The sequence below is a fragment of the Acomys minous genome, assembly GCF_964271855.1.
Source record: "Acomys minous genome assembly, chromosome: 11".
In the NCBI taxonomy this organism is placed as follows: domain Eukaryota; kingdom Metazoa; phylum Chordata; class Mammalia; order Rodentia; family Muridae; genus Acomys; species Acomys minous.
Window position 1 is genome coordinate 78,050,245 of NC_140492.1, and position 12,812 is coordinate 78,063,056.

General features: G+C 41.4%; 1 protein-coding gene across 1 annotated transcript in view; it reads left to right on the forward strand.

The window, feature by feature from the left end:
- Positions 1 to 12,812, forward strand: part of PCSK1 (proprotein convertase subtilisin/kexin type 1) — a 42,245-nt gene that overhangs the window by 14,249 nt on the left and 15,184 nt on the right. The window contains exons 6-9 of the mRNA XM_084802656.1: positions 1,174 to 1,262; positions 4,851 to 5,023; positions 6,343 to 6,555; positions 9,218 to 9,318. Coding sequence (XP_084658782.1) covers positions 1,174 to 1,262; positions 4,851 to 5,023; positions 6,343 to 6,555; positions 9,218 to 9,318 — 576 coding nt within the window. The remainder of the gene's footprint in view (positions 1 to 1,173; positions 1,263 to 4,850; positions 5,024 to 6,342; positions 6,556 to 9,217; positions 9,319 to 12,812) is intronic.

Below are 12,812 nucleotides of genomic sequence, written 5' to 3' on the forward strand. Positions count from 1 at the left end.
TAGCAGCAAGATGCACCTGACTTCCCTGCACCTTCAGGTCCAAGGCTTATAAGGAAGGGCAGTATTTTCTGCCCCCAAATCGGCATCAGTGCTTGAAGGCTGACTGAGGGGAGGTGTGGAACTGCAGAGAAAACAGAAAGCAGGTCTGTTTTTGTTGTCTCAGTAACCTCAGAAATGTTATATTCTGTGCTGGGACAAATTACTCTGGCCAGTGCAGTACTTTTTAAAAGTAGCTGCCTAGTATAGGTACTAAAAGGTAACCCTTCTCATTTTCATGTTAGCATATCTGCCCATGGCTCCTGTAAGTCACTAGCAGGTTTTGTACGATAGCCAGGTGTTTCTGCAATGAAATAAGCTCATGACATGAGTCACCTTAACATTCTCATCAGCTATGGGCCTTCCCGAGTTAGGCTGCGAGAAGAAAAACATAATTATTTTCTGCAGAGTGTCAGTGATGAAAATTTGTTTGCTCTAGGGATGGATATATCCCACCAAATACTCTCAAAATTACCAGTTGCTTTCTTTGACTGATTGGGAAGCAGTCTTGCTCAGTCCTTGATCAGGTTATGAGAATGTCTCATTTCTTAGTTAGTCAGTAGGTTCCCAGAAAATCACAAACTCCTCTTAGTAACAGAAGACCTTTTGGTATCACAGCATGATGCCTGGTCCCAGGCACAGAGAAGTGGTACTCGTTATACTTTACTAGAGATTAAAGAGGGCGCTCCTAAAATGGAAAACGAGCAACTATTTTACCAGGACCACTTAATCCAAGGTGATTCCTATAACAGAAAGTGAGGAACAATTCCACAGCCCGTGTGTAAGGATCAGAAGACACATCCGTGACACTGTCCCTGGGTGCTGACATACTCACAATAATGTCAGCAGCTACACTGGCTGGTTCTTAGTGTGTGTTCTTAGTGCTCGGCACAAACAACTCATGTGGTCTTCACAACGATCCCATGAGGATAACTTGCTGACCAAGACCAAACCATCAGTTAGTGGCACATGCTTTGCCCCACTATTTCCTTCATCTTGACAATTTAACTTCAGTAGGAAGAACACAAAAGAAGAAAGGTGATAAAATGTTAATACATCTAATTATCATGACTTCGTGTGAGAACACAAATGTTTATCTTTATTTCTGTTTTGTAAGTTTTACTCCTTTAATTTTAGACATGGAACTAGATGTGCAGGAGAAATTGCCATGCAAGCAAATAATCTCAAGTGTGGGGTTGGAGTGGCGTACAATTCCAAAGTCGGAGGTAAGGCAGCTCTCTTCCTGTAGTTTGGCACTTTAATTAGAGACTGTGCTCACTGCTATAAAATGGGGGCGGGGAAGAGGCGGGAAGAGTTCCTTGGGTTCTCCAAGCCAAGAGAAAAATAAATTCCTTGCAAAATTTGCTGCAGGATTTGAGTGTGACTTGCAAGCAAATCAGTGGATCTGGATTCCTGGAAAACGGATAGCTGAACATAGCCTATACACCCTTGCAGAAGAAATAGTAGAAATGTTGAATGGCACTTGAATGAAACCTAATTTTCTCTACGCACCATTTTAGGAGGGCTAGTTATTGAATTTTTTTGCTAAAGGAGTAGAAGGAATATGTAGAATTTAAGCAGGCATTTTGTGCTTTTTAACTTTATAGATATTATTTGCTTATAAGCAAAGGATAGTTTTTAAACGTTTTTTAAAAAAATATATGTTCTTGTTATATGAAGTAGCCAATGTTACCTTTGAAGCCACAGAAGGGAGACTTGTTAGTTGCTTTGTTTAGTGTAGTAAACTTTGAGCTTAATTTGTTTTTTTTTTTAAACATAACCACAAGGAAATCATTTGTAAACAATGCCATTACAGTAAAACCACATCAAAGTCTACCTGGTAACAGTTCGAATTTAGAAAACAAATAAATTCATTGTAACATAGATACGTGTCTATTTCTCACTAATTAGGACACTCCTCTAGATTTTCAAGCAGTGTTCCTAATGTTTGTTGTTTGATACTACCATCTTCAAAATGCTGTTCTAATTTTAAGAAAATGAAGGCAGGTACAGATCACGCAATCAACTTGAGAAAGAATTCACCTTTTAAGTACTAACCAAGCAGCCACAGTTTGTGAAGAAAGTATCTGATGCTTAATGTTCTGGAGAATAATTGCAGTCGGGTTCTTAAGGGAACAGCCAGCGGCAGCATCAAACTAAAGCATAAACCTGATCCTGGATCCACTGTACTTTTTCATCATTCCAGCCTTCGGTGGTCCAGACCCATTTTGAACAACAACTTAATGTATTAAGCATCTGCTGTACACCAAATATCATACAGCACATTATAGTACATATCCCCTGCAGGGGGAAAGGTAGATTTGGGCATTATATTTTTGGAGTTTGAATCCTGGCTTCCTGCTTTCAAGCTGTGTGGCCTTTGACAAGCAACTGCTTCTCTTAGACCTCAGTCTGTCCACCTATAAAACTCAAGAAGTACAGGACCCGTCTGAAGTAGTCGCTGTAAAGAGATGAGTTTTTGTGTGGGATAATGGTCACATATAATTCCTACATGCTGTTATCATCGCGTACATTTTATAGTTGATGAATGGCTACATATAATTCCTACAAGCTGTTATCATCACGTACATTTTATAGTTGATGAAAATGAGGCTTGGAGAGGCAAAATAGTTTTTATAATTATGAATACAGCTATGAAAAATTAGAGCTGAGGCGTTTTTATTCCAAACACATTTCAAAGCATTTTTGTGTTTGTTTTTGTTGTTTTCAGACAAGGTCTGTAGCTCAGGCTGCCTTGAACTCACTGTGTAGCCTAGAAAGGATTTTGGATTCCAGATCCTCCTGCTTTCATCATTCAAGTTCTTGAATTGCAGATACTACCTTGCTTATCAAAAACTAAAAACTACCTGACTCTCACTGATAATGTGAATTATATATTCTTCCCTTTCTATTTCATAGTAAACAGTAGGGTGAAAGTGTAAGACTGTGCATTACACTGAATTATTAGCCCAAAGCCTGGAATAAGCAGGTATCTGTCAATCTTGTTCAAATTGCTTCTCCCTTTCTGCCTCTTGCATTCATGAGTCTGATGGTGACTGACAGGGTGTTGGAAAGCACAAAGAACTCTCGCCTGATTAAAAGTGATCTCCCTCAGAAGTGAAATCTGTGGCTGTGACTTCATCCTTGAGATTATTTAGAAGAAAAGAAAGCGTGTTCCTTAATAATTTTTCTCAGCAAGCATATAAAAAAATAGCCTCTGGGTTACTTTTAATCTGAGCTTGAAAACAACAGTTCCTTCCCTTTGTTAGTTTCCTATTATAGATGGGTCTTTTGTGGCTGCACAGTTTCTGCTCAAGGCTCTTCCATGACAGATTGGGCTGCAGGCATCATGATACAATTAGGAGCAGGTGTGTCAAGGGCAGGCTATTTGGTTTTACTTTTCCTTCTGGAAGCCCCCTGTCATCTGTCACTTTGTTAGAATAATAGAGGGAGAGGAGACACTTTTTAAAAATGTCTTTATTTATTTTGTACTTGTCTTTTAATTAATTAATTAATTCATTCATTCATTCATTTTATATCCAGACTGATGTTCTCTCCCTCCTCTCCACCCAGTCCCACCTTCTTTTTGCTTTCCATCTCCTCTCTCCTCAAAAGCGGGGACAACACAAACACCCAGGAACATCAAGGGCATCCACTTCCCTTGAGGCCAGACAAGGCAGCCCAGTTAGGGGAAATTGATTCAAAAGCAGGCAACAGAGCCCATGTCATAGACAACCTCTGCTTCTCTTGCTAGGGAACCCACATGAAGACCAAGCTGCTCATCAGTTACATATATGTGGGAGGCCTAGGTCTGGTCCATGCCTGCTCTTTGGTTGGTGTTTCAGTCTCTGTAAGGCCCCATAAACCTAAGTTAGTTGACTCTGTTGGTCTTCTTGTGGAGTTCTTGTCCCCTCTGGGATCTTTTATACTTCCCCCCAACACTTCCACAAGACTCCTCAAGTTTGCCTAATGTTTGGCTGTGAGTTTCAGCATCTGTTTTGATCCACTGATAGGTGGAACCTCTCAGAGGACAGTTATGCTAAATTCCTGTCTGCAAGCATAGCAGAGTATCACTAATAGTGTTAGCAGTTGACTCTCTCCTATGAGGTGGGTCTCATGTTGGGGTCCTCATCAGTTAGCCATTCCTTCAATCTCTGCTCCATCTTTATCCCTGCACATCTTGTAGGCAGGGTAAATTTTGGGTCAAAGTTTTTGTGCATAAGTTGGTGTCCCCCTCCCTCCACTGGAAGTCCTGCCTGGCTACCAGGAGGCCTCTTCAATCTCCGTGTTCCCCACAGCTAGGAGTCTCAGGATCCTATAGCCTCCCAGGAGCCTACCCATTTTCAGATCTCCAGCTTGAGAGAAACGACGCTTTTGTGACATTTCCTCTTGCGCTAAGATGCTACTTCCTTTTGATCTCAATATTACTGGGAACAGGTTTGAACCACCAACAATAGCAACAAACCACAGTTGTTTTATAGTACGTAATAGTAACTTTAAAGTGCAGGCAAGAAAGTATACGGAGGTGGGAATTTGTCCCACTGGCGTGTTAGGAACCACCTCACAGGTGCTAAAACGTCCAGTGGCTACGTTGGGTTTTGGTTTGGTTTGCTTTGGTTCCAGAAAGTCCTTTACGAATATGGTTGTTAAGAGTGCTCTATTTTCCTGTGTGGGCACACTGACATTTGTGTTACATTGTTGTCACACTGACATTCGTGTTACATTGTTGTCACACTGACATTCATGTTACATTGTTATCACACTGACATTCGTGTTTGTTACATTGTTGTTGTGTTTCATCTTTGCTTTCTTAGGCATAAGAATGCTGGATGGCATTGTAACTGACGCTATTGAGGCCAGCTCAATTGGATTCAACCCTGGCCATGTGGATATTTACAGTGCAAGCTGGGGTCCTAATGATGATGGGAAAACAGTGGAGGGGCCTGGCAGACTAGCCCAGAAGGCATTTGAATACGGTGTCAAGCAGGTGAGATGCTAAACACAGACTAGGGGAAAGATATCACAAACTCTGTGGAAAAGGCTTTCACAACTTAAAATGCATTTAAATAAATAAATGATTCTTCAGAGGGACGAATGTGCAAAATTAAGTAATTTCCATATGTGGGCCCAACACAGCACAGAGATTCATTACTTTTAGAATATTTACATTTAAAATATTTCTTGGGACTAGGCAGATGGCTCAGTTAAAAGTACTGGTTGCCCAACATGAAAGCTTAGGTTTGAGCCTCAGCATCTTGATATGAAGGCAGGAATGATGGTGCTTGCACTTTTAATGGTGAGGCAGCAGAAAGAGGCAAAATCTGTGAAGCTCATTGGCCAGTCAATATTTGATGAGGAGACCTAGCCTCAAATAAACAAGATAGAGTTTTCAAAAAAAACTAGGTCAATAATGCCTCAGGAATAAGTCAAGGCTTACCTCCAGTCTCCAGACCTTTACGTGTATGCCTGCACACAAACAAACATGTGTGCTCATGCACACACATGTACACATACACACAGGCACACATGCACACACACAGATGCACATGCACACACACAGAGATGCACACACATATGGCTTTTGAACTTATTTCTCGTTTTTCTTCAGAGGTTTGTATAGGTAATCTACAACCTAGCCTTCTTCTAATTGCTGTGCGAATGCATTCTTGAATGCAGCAACACCCTGCACTCTACATCACACGTGTGTACCTGGGTTCCTTTCACCCTTTTTTCCATTGAGCTGCCTGTATTGTTGGACAGATTCTAAGACCTTGAACTATGCAGGATGGGACAAAAGTAGAAGATTTGGAGAGCACCAATTGAAATATCACAGAAAGTGTGGCCTTGACGAGTTCCATTCAATCCAAGAGTCTTTTTAAATGCAGCTGCAAGGCAGATCTGAATAATGCCTGATTTTTGTCATTCTATCAGTCAGCCAGATGATTCAAGCAGAAATAGAGGAAGTTCAAAAATTCATGTATAGTGATATAGTAAAGAGAAGAGTGAAAAATTATAATGCATGTGCTAAAGGCCAGGCTATGAATCTACTAATAAAGACTAAAGGAAAAAACCTTGCTGAATCCCACTGCAGAGAGGGCCCCGAAAAAAGGATGCTGTCAGGAACACTCTCCCCCTGGTCTGTTTTATACAATCTGGCATTGACCCTTGAGACCCTGAAGTTAAAGACGGATTCCAACGAATTGTCTCTGACAACACTGTGCATGTATTTTCTGTCACCTTTGGGGGGCTTGCTAGTAACCACAGCAGCTGATAACAGATTGTTATGCATTTCGTCTTTTCTTTTAGGGAAGACAAGGGAAGGGCTCCATCTTTGTCTGGGCTTCAGGGAATGGGGGTCGCCAGGGAGATAACTGTGACTGTGATGGCTACACAGACAGCATTTACACCATCTCTATCAGCAGCGCCTCCCAGCAAGGCCTGTCGCCTTGGTATGCAGAAAAGTGTTCCTCCACACTGGCCACATCCTACAGCAGCGGTGATTACACGGACCAGCGAATAGTAGGTTGCTTTGTTTCTGTCTCTTTGCTGAGGTAGATGAGCAAGGGACACTTTCAGAATAATCCTCTTCCCTGACCTTTGGTGGAATTGATTTGCTTCAGCTTGATGTCTCAGTTGGGGAGTCTTGGGCTTACTCACTTCAAAGACTGACATATATTGGGAAGTTTCTCTCCAGGGATAAAGACACTTCTGCCAAGATGATTTTCCCTGTCATTTTTTAACTCATCCCTGAGAAGCCACAAAACCTGTCATTACATACAGCAGACACTCCAAATGCCTTTTCTGCTTGTCTGATGCCTCCCTGGAAAACAGCCTGGAAGGAGATTTCAGGGTCACAGGGCTTCATCACCCTGTGCTTGCTGATCCTCTAATAATAGGGATGTGGTCTGACTTGACTGTTAGTAAATGATAAAAGTATAGACTATACACCGATAATATCTCCAAAGAACAAATGACCTACATGAAAAATAACAGTCTCAATTTTGCCTGGGGTGAACTCCTCAGCCTCTGGGGAAGCAGCTCAAGGAGTTATATGCTTCGATCTCCTCCAGCCCACGCCTGCCTGTGCCTTCATTTCCATGAGTCATGAACAATTATTGGATTTCCCTTCAAGGGCATAATGATGAAGAACTGTTTGGAGGCTTTGAGAACAGAGACGGGCACTTTTAATTTAAACTTTTAAAGCCTCAAATTTAACTGTGGATATAGAATCAACTAGGTAAAAGCATGTAGAGCCTAATCTCAATAAAATAGCAGGTTGTGACCCAGTTAATAATTACACTGTTTGGGAGAAGGTTGCCAGTAACCCCAATAGATTACGATAGAGTGTTATACATTCTGTCTTTTATGGGAGAGGTGTGATCTTTGGCTGGTGTTCTGGGAATGGGGGCTCTGGGATATATGAACAACCCCCATTAACAAACCTAAAAACAGATCAGCAGCACTAGTGTCTGGTTTGCACAGTACTGGTGTTTATAGTTTCTCTGTCTTTGTCTCTGTCTCTGTGTCTCTGTCTCTGTGTCTCTGTCTCTCTGTGTGTGTCTCTGTCTCTCTGTCTCTGTCTCTGTCTCTGTTTCTGTCTCTGTCTCTCTCTCTCTCTGTCTCTCTCTCTCTCTCTCTCTCTCTCTCTCTCTCTCTCTCTCACCTTCCCTTCCTCCTTCCTACTTTAGTCAGCAAAGCTGTGTAGTCTCCATTAAAAGGTGCTGGCCTTCTTCTCATGCCCTCTGTTCAGTTACTTGAATAACAGACTGAAATATTCTATTCAAGGGTTCTTTATGGTACACATACTCGATAGCTTTAGAAGGGGATACATCAGACATCTGTCCATGGGTGTCAAGCCCCTGGCTGTTACTATCCAGAGCTGGCTTCAGAAAATGGCCTGTTAAGCATTTTAGAATTGCTACTGCATAGACTTCCCCTCATTTGGAACCCTTTGCACTAAATCAGGGAAGAAATTTTCACCTTTTTAGAGATTCATCCTAAGGTAAACCAGTCTTGGGAAAGACAGCTGGAGGATTCTATTTGAGACAGTTGCAATATCACGCTTTTTCTTACGTAAAACTTTTCCTCAGCACAGTCATCTCTGGGGGCTTATTTGCGTCAACAGGTACAAAGGACATCTTGTCTTCCACAGCTCTCTGAGAAGCAGAGCCACCATAACTTGAGAAATCCAAGGATGCTAAGTGGGAAGCCAAAGGAGGTGATAATAGAACAAATTATTTTTTTACACCTCCCTCCCACACATTGAAATCTCTAGCTAAAACTAGGCACTGCAGTCTGGGTGGGTGTCTGGTTAGTAATCCTTTGGTCCCACGGCTTGTTCAGTCAGCCGACTGACTGGAAGTCTATGTTGTATTTCTGCTTTATCTCAGCCAGCTCTTTATTATCTGAAAGTTCACCTGTACAGTTCCCTGCCTACAGTAATACTGTTCGCAAATACTTTCACAAAGCAGGCTCTCACTTATGTCTCAGAATGAGTCAGGAAATATAAACCCCATTCTGCTAACGTGAAACCACATAAGGTGACCATGGTTCATATCTGATACATAATAGTTTTATAACTTGTACCCAGAACTAAGTATAGGTTAATTTTTAAGCCTGATCTGTCCCATTTTTTTTAAAGGCAGAAGACATGAACTCCTGGCTTTCCAACCAAGTCAACAGTTAACGCAAAAAAAAACCTATTCTAAGTAAGCTTTGTTCAAAGGGCTCTGATCAAGATATTATATTCCTGTGTTACAGAGGCAGACAGACGTCAATCTGAAGGCCAAAGGGAATGCTGTTTGAGTTAGAGTTTCTAAATATGCCCAACCATGCACAATGGACCTGATGATTAATGGGCTGGCATGATTCACAGTGACTTAGAAACAGTTCCTTTTTTATAGACACATTTCGTTTGGGAATCTCAGAAGAGAAAATATTCATAGTGGGAGTACTTCATGCCCAGAAAAGGCAGCTTGATGCCAGAATTATAGACAAGCTGCACAAAGAGGAAGGGTGAGCTAAAATATCAGCAGATGGCAAACATCCGCTTGCTGGGGCTTGAGAGGAGGAAGTGGAGACTCGAATCTTGAGCCTCTTGGCCACAGCAGATGCATACTTTGGTCTGGTTGTCCCTGCCCTGCTCCTGATGTCTCTGCCTTCTCTCCTTCCTTCCTTCCAGACGAGTGCCGACCTGCACAATGACTGCACAGAGACCCACACAGGCACCTCAGCTTCTGCACCCTTGGCTGCTGGCATTTTCGCTCTGGCCTTAGAAGCAAAGTAAGGCCCAAAAATCTGACCAGCTTCATTGAGGCTGCTTCTTGCCTTTGCTTTTTGAATATGCGATTATAGGAGAAATTTTGGACAACTGCAAAAAATAACAACGAGCTTCAGATAAATCCTGCCACTTTGAAATTATCATCGTTGATATTTCAAAATAGATTTAAAAATAGACATCTTATTGCACATTATTTTCTAATATTTTATACTATATTAGAAGTATTGGCTCATGTCTCAATGATCCTTGGCTTTCTAAATTTGTGTTTTCCCTTAGTCCTCCTCCTGAGCACCAAGACTGTCCTATCAGCCTGAATTCTGTCCAAATCGTCTCCTGGGTGTGATACTGAGAACAAGTGTGCTTTCTTCCGATAATAAAAACTTTATTCTGGATCTGATGTAACTAGATAGGGCATGACCATCAAAAATAGTACCTTTAGCTTTTCGCACTATTTTGGACTGTAAACAGAAATTTTGGTAAAGTCGTCGAGTCATGTTGTCTATAATAAGCATTGGCATATTTTATATGTTCCTTAGGATGAGCACCCAGAATTGGGAGTTCTAGCCAAAGGGAAGGAATGTTTTAATGATTTTGATCCATATTGACAAGTTGGTTCCCTTGAAAGACCACATCATGCTATATCCTCACAAGGAGTATATGTGTGAAAGTGACAGTTTCTAAAACACTAACACTGTTAACTTATGAAGTGTTTGTTGTGTGAAGGAACTGCCTCTTTTTTAATACTCCAGTCATTCTGGATGAAGCTCAAAATTTTATGTCTTTTGGCCAGTTGCCCTCGGTTACAGCCTCCTTATGGCCCTGGCTTTGTTTTATGATCCTAGTTCCAAAGATCCATCCATACTTTATCAGTTTGGCATTTGCCTCCAGCTTTGCTCACAAGTAACGTTAGTGTAATGAAGCTAATAAGCACACAGCTACATTTGCCAGTCGGTTTCTCTAGAACCTCTTTCTTTAAAGAGTCTCCCACACCAAATTTAGATTAAAATTATTTGCGTTTTAATTGTAGGTCCTTTACCATGCTTAAGTCTTAAATCCCTCTGGTTCTCATTTTAGCATATGATGTGGAAATTGAATTGAAACAGCATTTTTTTTAACTGCATAGTAGTTGTTCAACATTCTAACACTTAACACAAAAAGGCTATTTACCCCACACCTGCTTCCACAGCTTATGTTTTTTTTTTATTCCTGCCTTTTGATATTTGGTGACAAAAGACTAGCCTAGCTGGAAGGGCACATAAGATCTCCCCACATATCTGGTGGACTAGACTCACTGGAAAAGAATAGAGCGTGTTGTTCTTTGTACCATGTGGAAAAGTCCTGAGCTGCTGAGCCTTTTTCCACAGGGATCCTCAGGGCTCCCTGGGTAATGAAACCAAGAATGAACCCTGTCCAGGTTTTCACCTAGTGTCTACCTGTTGGCAAGGACTGGAGAGATGTTTGAAGGATGGATTGGTGTTTTTTTCTCCTCTACTTAATATATGTGAGACACATACAAATATCAGATCCAGGCCAAGGCCAGTTAGTTTAGTAAACAATGCATCAGAGGTATTATAGGTGTAATGTTGATGTTATGTAAGAACTGAAATTTTAAGTTTTATTTCTATGTATGCACGTGTAACTGCTTGCATGGACACTACACACCTGAGGGTCAGAAGAGGCCGTCAGATTCCCTGGAACCAGTGTGACTGGCAATTATGAGCTGCCCAGTATGGGTGTTGGGAAACAAACTCAGGTCCTCTGCAAGAGCATCAAGTGCTCTAAACTAATGGAGTTATCTCCCCAGCCCCAGAACTGAGATTTTAAAGTTCCTGAGTCTTCATAACTTCATGGAAGGGACATTATATAAGAAGGATGTAACCTAAATAATGTTGTTTGTCCTAGTGGGCTTTATCTAAAGGAGGGGCACTTTTGTAGTGAAACACATGCCTAGTTTCCAAGTAGTCTGTGGATTTCTTTGCTCATAAATGAAGATTTACTTAAGGAGGTACATAGGAAATTTTTCTGGGGGACTGGCTTGTGGTTTCTGGAAGATTATCACAGTAGTTTGCGATCTTCCAGGTGAAGAGCAAAGAATTTAATTTCCCACTGTTTGATTCTAATTACCAATACAATGGATTTGATCTGTCAAAACATTTATATCCATCCTAGCAAAGTACGTAGTAATTATTGAGAAGGCTGTTTTCAGTTGGATGGTTTTCTACACCCTATTCAATGGTCTACACCAAGACTCTAAATCAGGAAGTCTGAATGCTAGCATTTCTAGACAGGAACCCAAGCCATGCCCTTAGTCACTTCAGACTGAATGATTCAAACATTCTCCATCACCTGAGGAACAGCTAGGGAGACTGAAGGATCTTTGATTAAACTTGTCAAGATGTCAAGAATGATATTCGGTGTTTATCATGTTCTTACTGTGGGCCAGACACTGTGTTAACCTTTCACATACAATATTAAATCTAATCCCTATGATAGGTTTATAATATTGAAACTAGTAGCTACATTGCATTTCATAGATGAAGACATTGAAAATTAGAGGGGTTGAGAAGTGCGACCAGTGTCTCACAAAAAAAAAAAAAAGTAAGAATTCAGGCCTGTCTGCTGCGCTATGCTGCCTCCCACAGCCCTGACTGGGAGTAGGGCATCGAATGGAAGCCAATCATGCATCCCACCAAACAGAGGAGGCAGGAAGACTGAGGCTGATGTAAAGAGCATCCAGTTCCCCCCACAAAAGGATGCAGTCACAGTCTACTTACTGTGCTTCTAAGAGAGGAAGCTAGGACACTGGAAAGAACAAAGGGAAGGGGAATGAAGTTTCTGGATGAAATATCTACCAAGTAGCTCTTTCTTTCCTTGGGCGATAACACTCAAATACATAATTCCCAGGGTAGCTGATCTTCCAAGCATGTTTCCAGATCCCACTGCTGAGGCCTGGGATTCTGAAGTATCTGCCCTGGAAGCCCTGGTTTAACCAGGCGTGCAAGGCATTTCAATGCTATGAGGACTTTAATTAAACTTTGAGAATCAATTGCTCCTAAGAACCGTTTTCTACCGCTTCATCCAGCTGTGATTGTCAGGATGTCCAACAGGGTGCCAAATGGGAAAATTCTGGAGAAAGAAATGCTCTGCATAAATGTCTGTGTCACCATGATTAGTATTTATTAAGTATATCTAACAAAGCTGGCAGATAACCATCTAGTCTCCAGAAGGAAGAGCAGAAAAATTGGAGTTTTGGCTTTTTTGTTTGGGTTTTGGTTTTGGTTTTTTGAATAAGTGTTTCTCTGTGTAGCCTTGGGTACCTTGCACTCACTTTTTAGACCCGGTAGGCCTCAAATTCACAGAGACCCACCACCTCAGTCTCCCAGGGTGTTGGGATTACAAGTGTGCACCACCACACTTGGCTGGAGTAATTTTTAATAAAGAAAAAAACTTCTCAAGCGAATCATTGGATCCAATCATACATTTGGAAATATTCAAC